General features: G+C 40.4%; 1 protein-coding gene across 1 annotated transcript in view; it reads right to left on the bottom strand.

Annotated features, from left to right (window-relative positions):
• The window catches only part of LOC121331059 (collagen alpha-1(XXIV) chain-like), a 125,891-nt gene extending 109,529 nt beyond the window's left edge, over positions 1 to 16,362 (bottom strand). The window contains exons 1-3 of the mRNA XM_041278206.1: positions 15,872 to 16,362; positions 8,355 to 8,425; positions 2,953 to 4,340 (exon numbers count right to left, since the gene is read on the bottom strand). Of these exons, the coding sequence (XP_041134140.1) occupies positions 2,953 to 4,340; positions 8,355 to 8,425; positions 15,872 to 15,927 (1,515 nt within the window). The 5' untranslated portion in view covers positions 15,928 to 16,362. The remainder of the gene's footprint in view (positions 1 to 2,952; positions 4,341 to 8,354; positions 8,426 to 15,871) is intronic.
• Between the last annotated feature and the right edge of the window lie 381 nt (positions 16,363 to 16,743).

Raw genomic sequence — 16,743 nt, 5'->3', positions numbered from 1 at the left:
CTCCCTAGTGGCTTGCTGGGATGAGGAGTCGTTCTTGCGGATGGAGACTTAGGACCCAGACCTTACTCAGGTAACGGCCCCCAGCTCAGAGCTTGCTTGGAAGCCTGAGATTCCAGCGCCGTCGAACTCGGTTTGGGCACTGATGGAGAGGGCTGCCAACTTCCTCCAGGTATCCTAGAAGGCAAGTGCCGAGCAGCGCAGGTCTGTCTTCAGACCAGCGCAGACTTCAACCCCCCAGCCACACTTGCCTCCATGAAGGGAGCAGAGGTGGTAGGGCTTGCACAGTTCCCTCCGGTGGACTCCACTATAGCAGCCTTAGTGCAAACTCCCCCAGTGGGAGGTCTGTCCAAGGATCCTGTATGCCCTAACGGCCAATGCAGGATCAGAGAAGCCCACTTTAAGAAGGCTGAAGCTGCTGAAGCGCAGGTAACGTGTCTGGCGAACACAGCAGGCCTCTTAAAGGTCTACCTTGATAGAATGCTGCCCTCTGTAACCTTCCCTGAGCCACTAGCTTCAAAGCTACACATGGTCTCAGGCATGTTGTTACAAATCTCAGGCTTCCAAGGGCAAGTCCTGGGCAGAAGCCTGGCAAGATTGGTGGTGTCACGCAGACAGCAAACGTTCCAGATGTGCACAATTCCGCTTTACTGAGCCAGCAACAAAGACGGGGGAATGCCGGACGTGGGGCCCCAGCACACCAGCGCCAGTGAAACAGTTCCAGTGGAACCGCCCCAGGCAGCCTCCAAGGCAGTCTCCGCCCCAGCCTCAACAGCCCCAGCAGGAGCCCTGAAGGCTTGCAGCCACAGACCCACCCGTTCGCACAACACCATCGGCACTACTGGCGCAACTGAACCTCAGACTCTTGGGTGCTTGCCACCGTACACACTGGCTATGCATTGTAATTCCACTCGGGACCGCCGCCCTTTCGAGGGATCACTGTCACATCTTTGAACAACCCTCTCCAGGTCTTGGCCCTCAAACAAGAGGTAGAAACACAACTTCAAAAATAAGCCATCCGTCCCATCCTAGACCTGAGACACCTAAACAGGTTCTTAAGGGAGAGGAGGTTCCAGATGGTCACACATCGCCACATCCTCTAGTCTGCCCGGCTGGGTGACTGGTTTACAACAGTGGACCTGAAGGATGCATATTTTCACATTCCTATCCATCCAGCGCACAGGAAATATCTCCGCTTCGAGTTTCAGGGGAGCGTCTACAACTTCTCCATGCTGCCAATCAGCCTCTCCTTAGCCTCCCGTAAATTTTCAAAGTGCATGGATGCCATCCTAGCTCCCTTGAGGCTGCAAGGGATAAGGGTGATGAATTACCTGGATGACTGGTTGATTTGTTCCCAGTCCCAGGAAGGAGCAGTGGCCCACAAAGTGATTGTGACAGCGCATCTGTTGAGGCTGGGTCTCACCCTCAACGATGCAAAAAGCCAATTGACACTGGTGGAGAGTGCAGTCTATTTGGGTCTCTGGCTGGATTCCCTTACAATGCAAGCCTACCAGTCAGATGACAGGGTAGCTGCTATTTGCAAGTACCTGGTCCTGTTTCAACCAGGGTCCACAGTGCAATTAGTGTTGTGCCAGAAACTACTGGGTCTGATGGCCGCAGCTTCATCAGCCATTCAACTGGGGTTACTTCACATGTACCCACTTTAAGCATGATTCAATGCCTTCAGCTACACCCCAAGCACGATACACACCGTTGGCTGACAGTGTCTCATCTGTGCTGGAAAGCTCTACGCTGGTGGAAGCAAGCCCCTCATCTGAGCGAAAGCGTAAGGAGGGTAGTCATTTACAATCATCACGTGGTGACGACAGACGCATCCAATTCTGGTTGAGGGGCGTTGGGCAGGTAGAGGAGTCTGTGGATCTTGGTCGGGCCGCTGGACGTCCCTGCACATAAATGATGAGAGCAGTCCACCTCGTGCTGCAACATTTTCTCCCTGTGCTCCGCAATAAAGGTCAGGAGCGAGGAAGCGACAGTTCTCCTGGTGGCCCCCAGATGGCCCAAGAGAACCTGGTTTTCCAACCTCTGCCAACTGCTGCAGGGCCAGCCCTGGGAGATCCCACTACGCATGGATCTCCTCACTCAGGTGAAAGGTACCCTCTGGCACCCAGAACTGGGCAGACTCCAACTGTGGGTCTGGCCCCTGAACGGGACCCTCTGTCCGCCCAAGGGCTCTCAGAAGCAGTAGTAGTACACTGCAGAACGCTATATGTACTGCGGCTAGCTGGACAACCCCGCTTACATTTACCAGGTTCTGCCAACTTAATGTTGTAGATCACTCTATGCATTTAATAGGCACCAGGGTCCTTGAGGTTGCACGCTCACACCACCAACACTAGATGGCAGTAGCGAGATATCCCTCATTCTCCCTTACGACGGCTCTGGTGTACTGTCCCAAAAGTATCATTGGCGGTCATCTTCGAATTGAAAGGGAACGATAGGTTACGGATAGGTTACGGATGTAACCCCGGTTCCTAGAAAGAGAAGATGACCGCCAACCTTGTGAGATCACATCACTCGCATTCACGGGTTCAATGCAAAAGAGACTGACATCTCCGCGCAATGACTATTTATTACCTCGGTGAGGCGGGACTGAGGACGTCACTCCGCCGAGGGGCCTATCGGCAGCTTTGATATAAAATGCTTAGCCAATACCTGACAAGCAGGCATATCCCAAAAGTATCACTGCCGGTCATCTTTCAGGGAGCCAGGGTTATATCCGTAACCTATTGTTACATTCAGGCAAACCTTGTAGTTGAACTTGTATTGTGCTTTTGCCAAACCCTCATACTAAAGAGACACTGTCCTGTAACGCCTATAAATGTGTACTGAATGCCTGTGATCCAGTCATGGCTTTGGCATGCTGAATTGCATAAATATCAAATGTATTTTCCAGTAAGCAAAGCTATTGAATACATTAACAATATTAACACTTACTGGAGGTCCAGGATCGCCTTTTGGCCCCGGAAGACCATCGTAATCAACAGAGTAGTCCAGATCTCCGTAGCTGTAGTCGTAATTTTCCATATCAACATCATAGGCTTTTTCTGTGTTGAAACTGGCATCGGTATATGCAGCTTCCTCCCACGGATCCACCTGATTGTTGGCAGACATTTGCTCGGGTGACCTGTATAAAGTTCTGTTGATTTTCAGTTGAACTTCCATTACGTTGTCCATTGATTGCCTTAGCCTGCTTTCATCCTGTAAGCTCTCTTTTATCTTGCTCTGCTTCACTGGCGATATTAAGGGGGGTGACTTGTTCTGTTTCGGATGCATTTTCGTTCTGTTTACATCTTTGGAGGCTTTCTCTGACTGACTCTCCTGGGGTCCGGCATCCCTCCTTGAGGAAGTCCCCTTCCTCAGTTTAACCCCCACCTTAGTCTGCTGGGTGACAGAATCCAGAACTGGAGAAGAACCTGTTTCAACAATATTTGAATGCAGTAAGGGAACCGTTTCAGTAATCCCTTGATCAGTATGATTCTTGGCATCTTGTCTCAGTGTGGGTTTTAAACTGGAGTGCTGGTTTAGTGAAGTAACTGTTACAGTCTTATTTGTAACAGGGTTAGAGGAAGATTTAGCGACAGTGTGCCTATCTGTAATATTTACAGGAGACCCATCACTATATTGGGAATCCGTGGATTTTGGGGTTAAACCTAAATAGCCACTTGATGTCTCATTAACCAATGGCGGCGCTGATCGGTATGTGTCAGCAAGACGGCATTGTTTTTTCACATAATTGCAATAGTTTGCAGAAGCCTGTGCGGAGGGATAAATGTCCAGCTGGCATATCACACCTTCAAACTGAACAGCTTTCAAGTTCATTCTTCCTAAGGTGAGGGATCCATCAGAACCCAGTTTCTGTGGCTTCGTGAGCATCTCCTTGCTGACATGCTTTCCATCGCACTCAGCATAAAAGGAAACAGACCTCTCGCTGACGCCAATGGCAAAGGAGTGCCACTGTCCATTGTGCACGTTATAACTAAAATATACAGACTTCTTCTCCGCGATGTAAACAACTATCTTCTTTGGCAAAAGCTGGATGCCGAACTGCAGTCTGTTTTTCTTGTTTTTAACGCTGAACAGGAAAGCATTGTTCGCTCTTTGAGACCGCAGGCTCACGATAATTGTAAATTCATTTCCAAAGTCTGGCGAGAAAATGTTTGAAGTTGGAGCCTCAATGCGTGCATCTCTCATAAGTATAACCCCTGCTCTGGAAAGCAGAACGCCCCCAGGAAATGAAGACGAAGAGGATGGGCGAGCAGTCCCGCTTGTGAAATGTCTCGCTCTGCTGTCTGTAAGGCCAAGTTGATGAAGAATATCTACTCCTGTGGAATATAAAGAAGACACATCAAACAGTTAGTCTTTATTCTACAGTTATGGATAGATAGAATGTAGAGGTTTGTAATAAACCGAATGAAAGTTTTTAGGTTTTTAAAAGCCTGTCTTCTATTTGCTACCCCATAACATTTTTCCCTAAACCTTTAATAAACAATTAATACTTCTAAGTTCCCCAACGTATCTCATATTTTGTTGAATTGAATGAAAAATCCACAAAGATCTCTAACAGGAATACAAAACAGGTGATGTTTAAAACCTAGAGTAAATAAGCTCTTATTGTTTATGCTCACCTGTATGACCAAAGTGGTTTGAAACATTAAAAGTTTGTTTTTCATTCTCTCCAGAGAGAGAACTAATGTACCAATATGAATATTTGCTTAATAATGGGCGAAGTGCCTTTCAACATCAGAATCTCCTGGAGCAACAAGAGAACATGTTACCACTTCATGCAATGATGTCACTTAAGGGAAACACACATATGATATATTGGAAGCACTGCAAAACTTAAACGCTCTCTTTAACTCAAAGAAGCAGTACATTTCAATTTATGTGGACTTTCAGCTGGAAATAGGTTTTTATCAAGACAGAACTGCCCAGACAACCTGCTTGGCATATGCCTTGTAATTATCCTCATATCATGTTATAAATGAGTCAGCTCGTTCCACTCAACATGTTATGTTAGAGGTTCGATGATGCCTGTTAGAATGCTGAAGCTTTGATGTGTGTCTGACTTTTCCTTGGCACAAATCTACTATAATTAAGGAGCATTAACACCATTCATGTTTTTAATGCTTCTGGATACAATGACTCATTTGCAACAACTTCAGAAAAGAGCCATACTGGTAATGTAAAAAATATACATATTTGTTTTTATCCCCCACTAAGTGGTAGCCATTTTTATTAGAAAATAAATAAACTCAGCGCCTACAGAAGAAGAAGAAGAAGAAGAAGAAGAAGAAGAAGAAGAAGTGTCAAATGTACTGTATCTGCCAGGCTGAAAGACGAAGGCACTGCCATATGGTTACCAGACACAGTTTGCAAGACTGAACTGGACTACCTGAGCAAACAAGACATTACAGAAACACAAAAAGGATTTGCATTTAGATTAACATGGACACAGGAAAAAATTTAAAAACCATATTAGTCATCATCAAAGAAAATGTAATGCATTTGTAACCATAGTGAAAAAACAACAGTTATTAAGTACCTATTATTAAAGAACCAAAGAAAAAGTAAACCTACTGTAGACTATTGCTACCATGAGAGCATTGACTGATACTTTAGTTTTGTCCTGTAGTAGCTGAAAGAATTACACAGTGCTGTGGTTACTGAAAGAGTGTACACTTTTAAAACTTGTCATTGTAAATCCAAGGAGAAAACTGTTTTGGAATCCCTGACGCCCTATTATTATATCTACCGTGCATCTATTATAAAAAGCTGACCTTGACTTTCTTTGCCTTGGGTGATGTCAGACTAGATTCCAATTACCCTGTCACATATGTGAAGACAAGCTTACCCTTTGATATGCATTCCTCTTAAGAGCTGAAAAAACTAACTGAACTAGCTCTGGTTAATATATTATAGTAACTGAATTTGCATTGAATATACCCATGTCAGTATCTGAAAATAGGCTTGCAACAACGATGCAAAAGAAATGTTGCTGCAAATTAATGAAAAGGAACAGAATAAGTCGTCACTCAAAACACATGCTTTAAATATGTTTGACAGTCTTTGGATGTTCAATTGGTTTTCTTTCCTACTGTCCCACCACCTCAGTCCAGTAATGCTTCCTTTCACAGGGAAACTGATCTAGGCAGAATCTGTTTCCCAATGTTGCTCAGTAACTCTCATCATTGTTTCAACCTGTGTGGTTGGCTCAGACCAGACACAGTCAATCCATATTAAACACTGTAGAACATGAAGAGGCCTCCATTTCTAAAGTCTCTTAACTCCAGCCTTTTTGAGCAATTAAGGATTAGAAGCCAGGTAGTTTCCTTGCTACCTCTCCTGAACTGACCTCTTACTTAACAGGGGTTAGTCCCATTTCAGCAATCAGATTAAAGGGCCAGGTCTGATTTATGTGTGCCTTTTTGTCAATCTGTTTGTGATTTTTATGCTTCATTGTATTCTTTGGTTCATTTAATCAAATTCTTTGAAAACCTTGACAAATACCAACATGAATAAAATAAATTGTATTTTACTTCATGTTAAAATAATTTATAAGGGAGCTATAAGCCAGTAAACTGATTGAATTCATCCACAGTTTTAAAATACTCAATGGTGAATATCTAGCAATACCAAAATAATCTTCTTTTTCAAAATTCTTTCATAAAATGTTTAGACAGGAAGTCTTTTATCAAAGACTTCAATTCCGCTTTGCATTTTGATTGCACTGATGTGTTTAACAAGTAATGCTGCAAGTATGTTCTGTCAGAATGACAGGAGATACACATTGTTCAACACAGGTCAAACATAATCTACACTCACTCAGAGCTTACCTTCTGCACTTAAGCAGTGATTATTGCAGTCTAACAAAAGATGTAATTAGTAGAAATGTACAATTCCTTAATTTTTAAGCACACCCAGTAGACAGCGATTCACTCAGTCTGCTATTTCTGAACGTCACCTGCAGTCTGTATGATTGATGTTTCTGGAAGGGGTTCATGTTAGTAAAGATTGTATCATCACAGAACACAGGCAAATTTGCTTGGCACAGAATGATTTGGAACAAAACTCAAGAAGAACTAGAATGTACTTGCGAAAAATGACTTACATGCCTTGCACATGCTTCTAGGCAGCATGTTAGAGAGCTTGTGGATTTTAAATGGCTACAAGCCACACTGATGTAACACTGACAAAGCATGGCAGTGCATCAGCAGGAAGATGCAGAAACAAAAACTCTATTCAACTCCCATACTCTGTGAAAACAGAAGGCTAGCATCTTAATAATTTACTGTACCGGCAATAAATAACCAGACAAACAAAATACAGTAAATACTTTGCATTCATGGATACCTGAACGATTGCTAAACAGTAAGGGTTTGTGTCAATATTTGGTTATAAAAGGAAAACGTTCACTGTGTGGTTAACATGTGTTTTCAGCAGTCCATACTTGCATTCTCCTAAAGACAAGACCTGACATGCATAGGAAAAAAAAAACAGTGAGGAGATGTCTGCTGTCTGCAGCTGCCCCTTTACTCTACGAAACTCCTACTGGCTAAAAAGAAATGATACATCTGTCCTGAACCCACCTGGAATTCGGCATTGGCTCTTTCCGAGAACTGTCTTCATGGGAATAGTTAAGGCGAGGATTAATACAGTCACCCAGCCACAGTGACCACCTAGACAGACTGCTTGAGCCTGGTATCTGTACAGCACTCTTGTTCAGTTTTATGTTTTGTACTGTTAAATTTTTCTGTTTTTGCTTTAATGCCCTCTTTGAAGTAAGGGCACAAGCAATTTGAATCATTTTAATGCAATAAAACTAGAAGGAAACAAGAGTTTAACGCTAGTTTAACTGCTCCTAATTGCAACTGTGCTGTTTCTTGCTTTATTAGTACAACTACAGTAACTGAAAATACTAAAGTTTATGGACATTTACAGCCTTATCTGATTTAAAAAAAGGTACCAAGTGTCATTAGTGAGTATAATTTCTTTGCTATGGGTCTGCAGAGGAAGTCTCAGAGAAGAAAGGTACTATAGTTACCACAGCTTCTCTGCAAATCCCACACAAGCCAAGCTACCATCAAAGCCATGTTCACTGCAAACAACTTCTCTTCTGTGTTCCAAACACTTAAACAATTCTGAGCCACAAATTATGTTTGTGTTTAAAAGGTCATCTTTCTCAAAAGGCGGCTGTACGGCATGTTATTCTGGTCTGGTCCTCGTGTGACACATGAAGCAGTGATTTTAAGGACAATGCTGAATAGAATGACCCACTCAAAGACTGGATTCACTCCCACCCCCAACATGAAAATACAAAGAGAAGCTGCCATGCTTACCTTGTGCGTGTGCATGTTCTTGTGCAAATAATACTGCTGTGCATATTGCAAATAAAAGGAGGAGGGTTCTCCTAAAGAAAAGAAGAATGCAAGAATTAGTGACAAATCCCAATAAACTTCAGCACTCTAGTATTGCATTAGCTGGACAAATCAGAATTTCCCTTTAAGTTCCTTACAAAGAGAAAGTGCTATGGCATCCTCTGACCACCGGGTTACATGTGTTTTAAGCAAAACTCTAATTCAAATAAACTGCAATTACAGCTTTGGCCACCGGATGGCACTATGTACTGTATATCATTCAATAAAACAGGAAAGAGAAAATTAGTTTTCATTTTCTGTGAATTTCTGTAAAATATGTGTATCCCCATACTAACAATCTTGTATATCCCATGAAAGTGTGATAAAGTAAGCTACATCTACTAGACTTTTCCTAGTACTTAGTTTTGTCACAGAATGTGTGATTGAATGTTTGATGTTACAGATAAGGCATTACACAATGCAAAAGCACCTGAAGCTAGGAGCATTTGAAATAATGGCACCAACATCTCAACTTAAATAATAATGGATGGAAAAAATGATGAATGATCCTCCCCCCCCAAACACACCTTCTTACAGGATGGCGCATGTAGGTTTGGAAGCTAACTGACAAAGCTAAGCTAAGTCTGCTGCTGTGCCGGACAAACCGTGCTTCTCACCCTATGGGTCTGTCAGGCCCCTACCTTTTAAAAAGCACAACATCCATTACCAAACACAAAAGGCATGATCTCCACCTCAGCTATTCATAGCCTTAGGCACACATACTTGTCTGAAGCCCTGTACAAATGTGAGCACCAAAATGTTACATCTGAAACAGTGGTCTCTGCTTCACTTTTATTGTTCACGAATGTTGTTTTGTACAATGGCACCTTCATCAAACTGAAGAGGACCAAAACGTCTGCCACGGCACACTTAACACTCTCGTCGAATGAAAAACAGTGTAAGTGCAAGTGAAGAAGTTTGGTTTTCATGAACAATACATTACTGTACAATCACTTTTTCTTGTATTTCAAAACTCAGTGGGCCCAGTTCACAAAATATTTTTTATTTATTTATTTCTGTTATGATGAAATAAAGGTCAGGTCTTTAAAGTACTGAATAAAACAATACTATGGGAAAAAAAGCCTCTCCCCACTGAAGTGTTATTTCTGTTCTGCTCTGTTGTTATGCAGATGAACCAGCAAGAAATAAAACACATGCATGGTTTACAATGTTTATGAAGTTCCCTTTAAAGCACTGGGTTGATTTCTGGTAAATTCAACCCCTACAATTATTTTAAAGATAATTATAACAACCACACAAGAGTAACCAAAACATTTACAATAAAGAAAACCATTATCTTTAAATAGCAGCAAAGTATAATCAACCAGTACACTAAGCTGTAAACACAGAGCAAAAGCTTGACTGTCTTTAGAGCAAAACCACCCCTACAAACTCTGGAAGCAATTTCTACTATAATTGGATGTTAAATGTATCTAAACTATGGGTGCAAATGCCATGCATTTAGGAACCTTAGCTGCCAATTTAGTGGCAAGGTGTTGCCCCAAAAATTCCATGCATTTAAGATTTGTTTGCTACTAATTTAGAGTCAATGTGTTACTCTGTAATGTCTTTTAAAATATTCACAAACACGTACATGCCTTATGAATACAGTATGTGGTGCTTTAAATATTTATTTACAAACCTATTATAAATTCAGTTTCTTTACACAAAATGTTGCATTTTCTGTGCTTTATCAAATATGCCAATGACACATTCCTTAGCTTAAGTTTGACATTTATAACAATATACATTATCTATTTTATTTTTAAATAAGCATATATTGTTTTTATATCAAGATACACATGTTTTTTGTGGTGCCCAGTTAGTTTACAATATAGTACTATAGATATGTTGTACAGTATGTTGCTTTTGTAAACATTTATAAGGGATTCACTAATCAAATTTAATACCAAAAAACAGTCACATCTACAGAACTTCAAGCAGAAGCTAGCAATGTATCATTCCACCTCACATCTTACCAGGGTCTGGCCCAGGTGAAGACACTGCTAAGGTAATAATTACATCATGCCTTTTCTGGAAGCTTCTCAAATTGGTTTGCTGCCGCTGATTAATCTAAGGACCTAACCTGTCTAGCCAGCCAGTTTGGTATAAAAAGAATATTTGTCATTATGCATGGGGGTCAGAGGGCATTCAAAGGACAACACAAATGTTATGTCTGCCAATCATCTAACCCTCCTGTGACTGTACATCTTGTGTGACCACAAAGAGCGTCGAAACACATCTTTTCAAAACCAGGCTCACTGACCACAGTTTTCCCAATTAAATTCGATACAAAATTTATTACACCCCAGTTGAATTATATTCAATGTGTTTTTGTTTATTAAGTAATCAGTTTGGCTCTCTTTTTTAGCCGTTCCACATATTTAGTGTGTGGTTGTGAGACCACAAAAAATGATTATCCCAATAGTAAATTTGGAGAAATGTGACCACACAAAAAAAGTTTAAAATATTTGTTTCTAGTGGGGTTTACAACTCGCTCTGTAGTGTCATATTAAAACCTTCCGTAGAGGTCTCTAAAAAGTGTGCCTGTTATTTGTAACACCTTGTTCACAAGGGATTGTGACTCCTGGCAACATCACAGTTTCCAAACATGAGAATTACTCCTCTGCCTGTCTCTGTTAAAACAAATCTTCAGTCTGTGACTGCTTCCTTTGTTCCTGGAGTGCAGTCTTTCCTGGGTGCCTGGTTAATACAGGTGTGCCTCAACCCACCTACATCCTCAACAAACCCCCCCCCCCCCAAGTCAAACAGCGTTCTGTTGACCAAAGGAAATGCCACTCTGTGTGGCAGCGGGCAGGCAATGTGTCAGAAGCATAAATTATTCACACTTTTTCAAGTTTCTGTGGATTGTCATCAAGACAAGTCTCAGAAGGAAAAACAGATGTTTCATTAATTTCCAGGTGGCTGAAAGACAGACATTTCCTTGAAGGGATTTCTAAATGTGGATTCAAACAGATCCAGTTGTTGTATATTATTACATTGTTGGCTTAGAGGCCGCATGTGAGTTGCAAGTCCACAGGGCTTAGCTTTTCATGTTTGTATTGCTAATCAAACACCATTACGAGATACTAGTACTACTGACACATTTCCTAGTGCTAAAATGTGATTATAGTTTGAAAATATTTGCTAGCTTTTGTGTCAGTCAGGTTGGCAAATCTACCACCAGTGAAAGGGACAGCTAACTTAATAGGACTTTGCATTAGCACCATGGCAAACCTGAAAGTAAATGATTTATAAAAACACTGATTGAGTGTTAGGGGTAATAAGTATTGTTAGAGGTTATACAACACAAAGGGATAGCAAGTTCACAAAGTATACTTTTAATGATATCCCTTTTTGACATTGTATTATTTTCTTGTAATGTCTTTATTCCTTATCATGGATAATTATTTTGTTGGTTGACTTAATGACAGTGAAACTGGTATGAATCTTTAACCCGATGCTTCTGCATCTGTTAAGATTTTCCATCCAATTTTGAAGATTAGTTCACTTGAAGAAAAACTAAATAATAATGTTCCATGAAAATAATATTAGCAGGCAAACAACTTTGTATTGCTCCTTTTTTATTTAATATGGATTAATACTAACTTCCAATTCCCTAGTAAACCTCAGTAATTCCACTTCTGCCTTTTGCCAAAATTGTTTGATTGGTCACATAGTCAAGGCAAAGTTTTGCTTTGACTGCAAGAAGATGGCAAATAAGGTGTTGAGAGTAAACCTGAACAAGCTGCAAACTTCCATGCATGATACATTATATACACACAAAATACACTTCCATGGGTGTGGACAAAAAAGGAAGAAGCATATGCTGAAGTTTGATTCATTCCGAGGCAAACAGAATCCAGCATCCTCTATCCTGCAATGTATCAAAACTGCATTTCCAGGCTGAAAACCAGTTTCATTAACGCAAGCAAGACAGCTGCTCTGACATACTCTGAAAGGGTTTGCTAACAAGCATTCAGTTAAGGGGTCCAGATCTGCACGACTGTTTCACACAATTAGTCTGAGAACGGTCTTTGCTGAAGGTCACTCCCTGAACTTCCCTCAATCAATTTCTTAATGTTTTACACAGCTCTTTCCCCATTCAAGGGAGCACTGAAGTAAATCCACACTGTTGTGAAAACCTTGAGTAAATTCAAATTAAACTCTGTCATCAAGTGATTAAGCTCAAAATGATTAGTGAATCTGATTGTTCTGTTAATGTAACAAATAAATAAGAAACAGTTTAGTTGCATGTAGAGGAACTTAAAATTTAAATAAATGTGAGTATTATTATTATTATTATTATTATTATTATTATTATTATTATTATTATTATTATTATTATTAACACATTCTAATACAGGTCAATATAACTAGTTTGGCTACCCTCCCCCTTCTCAGGTGTTGCATTTCAGTGAATCAATCCTGCTTAAACATCTTCTAATAAATGCATTACTTATAAAATTCTAACATTTAATGTTGCTGCAAACCTTATTTTTTAGAACAAGGTTAAATTGGCACCACTACCATTACTACTCATATTTTCTGAAAGTAGACAGGCACCTACTGCAGTTACAAGACAATGAAGATCTTTTCAGTATTCTTAATGTGTTCTTTACTACAGTTTAATATAAAAACCGTTACTCTCCGATACAGCAGCTAGGAGTTCTAGTCAGAGTGAGGGCTTCCTCTCACTGTTCTCTGCAGACTCCTGTGGGTGACTAACAAGGCCCTGTTTCATTGTACTGGAGTGCAGCACTGCATGTCCACTGCACCCAAGGGATATCAGGTTAGCTCAGACTAAAGTAAATGACTGCTTGAGGAGTGTCAGGAAGGGGCACCTCCCATCCCCTGTCGACTTGTAAAATATACCAGGGCCTGCCACTGTTCTTATGCACCATTACAGATGGCTGGAATACACATAGCTCTGAAAGAACAAAGATGATCATTCTGACAGGATTTTAAAACTTCCCAAAATTTGGAGGAAAAATGGAACTGGCAAGGTGTAAAGTGATGCTAATTTGCAATTAGCATGCACTTGGGTGTAACTAACTAGAAGAGGAAGTTATTTTGGGAGATTTGTATTTTAAAGTCTGTTGCAGATTCAAGGTTCAGCCCTTTGAGTGATTAATGGATGTCCATAGTAAAGTATGGCATAGTAAAGTAAAGCTAGGCACCCCATTTCTATTGCAAAGTGTTTTTCCACTACAGAACGTTCTGGAGGCCATAAACGCAAAAGACTGGCCTGTCCTTGATATGATTGTTTAAGTCAAATAATAAGAGATTTATTTATAAGCTTGCACCATAAGATTTGCTGAGCAAAACCATACAGTCGAGTTAAATTTAATTAATGCCAAAAAATTTACCAAAAACAAAAAACTAAAAAAGATACACAAAACAGAAACAAACCTATTTGCAATAATAATAATAATAATAATAATAATAATAAAACATATCTCCCAAACAACTGCACACTCTACACATAAATTGGTCCTTCTCCCTCAGATAAGGTTCATATCTCCATCTGAGGGTTGTCGATTTAGTCCAGTAAACACGATGGTCTTGCTCGTTCTCACATATTTAGTGTAGAATGTTCAAATCAACTCTGCTGGATTATTTTTGGCAGCGTTCAAATTATGTTTACAAACTACACTAATAGCGGGACATTAGGCATGTACAATCAGTTACTGTATTAAAGTCATTATCAAAACTGTTAATTAATAAACCGCTGTGCTTAGCAATAACGAGCCGCTAGATTTGCTCAAAACTAGCATTTCTTCTTGGAATGTGGCGATCAACTACAAGACCCTACAAACATGCGTGAATAGCTGCTCCACTACTTTCAAGTTGCCGCGTTGTTTTTTTTTCTACGACTCATTCAAGTTTTCTCATCATCTGGACTCAATTAAGGTCTTAAGCAAAAAAATAATTCTCCCCAGCTTTCAGATGCTCTGACAGAATACAGGATGTACTTCACCCTGTAATAATGTAGTGAAACGTAGAAGATTGTACTAATATTTCGCAGAAGGAATTAAGAACATTCAGCAGCTAGTGTTTTAAAACACAGTTCAATTTCTTGAAACTTATGTATACACTTTTGTTGTTTTCTTTTTTTACAGTCTAACTGAATAATGAATTGCTTATTTATGCTATTAATAAACCCAGCACCTGCTAATACAGCGATATGTTCTCTAAATCAGCAGTGTACGCAGCCTCTGTAATTAAAGTATTGACTAAACTGCCATATACGAAAAACTGTAGTTACGTGTCAGCAGAAAAAGAAAAAAAAAAATGAAGTTCGAATGAAGCCTCAAAAAGGCTGTGTGGAGGTTAACGTGTTTACTTTCGACTGTTATCGTTTGAAGTTTAATACCCCTTTGAAATACATAATCAGGGAGTTTAGCCTAAAAATCTAAAAACCCGCATGTTTTATACATATACGTGTTCTTTGTATTTCAATAAAAAAGCAGTGCGCAGCAGCTGTCCCGACTCTGGCAGACAATAACACGTTCATACAAATTATCCACAAATGTCTGGAATTTTCAGTTTGTGAAAAGTTAGCGATCACAGGATTACAATGACTGATATAATTTGACGTGTAAAGAAACCTGTTTGTTGTTGAGTTTTGTCCACAATAACGTTAAACAGACACATGTTCATTTTGTATTTTTAACCATATCACAAAGGGTTTAGGTCAGGCTATATCTGTTAGCATGCGCTGCAAACCCCAGTGTGTAAAATTCAGCATTGGTTTCTAAGTGTTTACTGTATTTGCATTTCTTTTCCACATTCCCCGTGTATATGCTGTAATCCAATAACCCAAGTAATATAAAGCAAGGTGATGCATTTAACACAACGCTTTCTGTCACTGCTCTCATTCTGAAAGTTTGACACCTGGCGGCTGACTCTCCGCTAGATCAATTTATGCGCAGCAGTTCCACTGAGACTGCACAATGTTACCCTTATCTGTTCGAGCAATCAGCGCGCCGTTGGAAACAACATCTTGTTAATCATGATGTCAACACATTCAGGGAACCCTCATGTGAATGGCATATTTACCAATGTGCATGAAAACACTTACAACAAGACGGTCTATAAAAGAGAAGATACCAGAGCTGGCTACTTTCTTGTCCTGCTGCAAAACATCCTCAACCCAGGGAAGAACAGCCTCGAAATGCCAAGTATGTAGTCTGTTTTATGGGACTGGAAAAGTGCCAGTGAGCTATCCCCAATACACCGCTTGACTGCTTTAACTTAAACTGTCTGAGCAATGTTTTAGCAGTATGTCTGGAACAAGACTTGGGGAGAAAAGCCACAAACACAGTCAGTTCACTTGTGTTAAACAGTTGAAAACGCGGGTTTCCCTCTGTGCAGAAGCAGCCTGCAGTCAGTCTGCTACTTTTTCGACTAGAACCTTCAAGGGTTGTACTACTTACGTTTTTGCTGTGGGAGAAATGTTTCCACTCCTTGTCCTTTGGGCTCCTAAATGCATTTGTATGCATTTGTCCAAGCAGCAGAGTTCAAATTGAAAACAGAATTCCACACTAAAAATACCGGTTCATGAGCTATCCATAGATAAAAAACAAACAAAACAACACAAAAGAAGGAAGCTTCACTCGGAGAACACTGCCACCAATACTAAAATGTCCACATTGTAGGTGAATCCAGACTGCAGGATTCTTAACGTGTTTGAAGCTCAACTCCCCTTTTCAGACCTCCAGCGTTGAAAACTACCGCGTCTAGGACGACTTCTGCTTGCGAAGGGTCGTTGCTCCCACTTGTGCAGTGTTGTACCGTACAGTTACAGTAAGCTAATGTTCTGAAGAGTGCCTGTCAGTACTCCTGTTTGTAGGTTCCGTTCAGTGAATGCCAAGCGAGCGCTCCTGCAAACAGACTTCCCTGCTGTACCTCCAGGCGCTGATTTCTGCAGATGCCTTGACTTGCAATGTTACAAGGGGAGCCGTGGTGATCTCTAGTACCAGTTGGTGTTAAATTTCAGTAATTACTGACTTGTGACATCACGGTCCGGATCTGTTTCTTAGCTTGCTATCATCAATGCACCCATTCATGTTATCTAGTCGGACCCCTTCTAGTTTAGTTATCCATTTCTTCCCCCATAAAGCAGGACAATTGTTTGCTGGCTTAGGCTATGAAAATTAAGTTGTTTTGTATTATTATTATTATTATTATTATTATTAATAATAATAATAATAATAATAATAATAATAATAATAATAATAGTCGTAGTCGTCGTTGTCACGATTGCCTTTACACTGCCTTTACACGGGAAGTTTAATTGACAATTTAT

The sequence above is a fragment of the Polyodon spathula genome, chromosome 18 (genome assembly GCF_017654505.1).
Source record: "Polyodon spathula isolate WHYD16114869_AA chromosome 18, ASM1765450v1, whole genome shotgun sequence".
Classification (NCBI taxonomy): domain Eukaryota; kingdom Metazoa; phylum Chordata; class Actinopteri; order Acipenseriformes; family Polyodontidae; genus Polyodon; species Polyodon spathula.
Note: the sequence above shows the minus strand (reverse complement) of the source record. Positions and strands in the feature narration are given on the sequence as shown.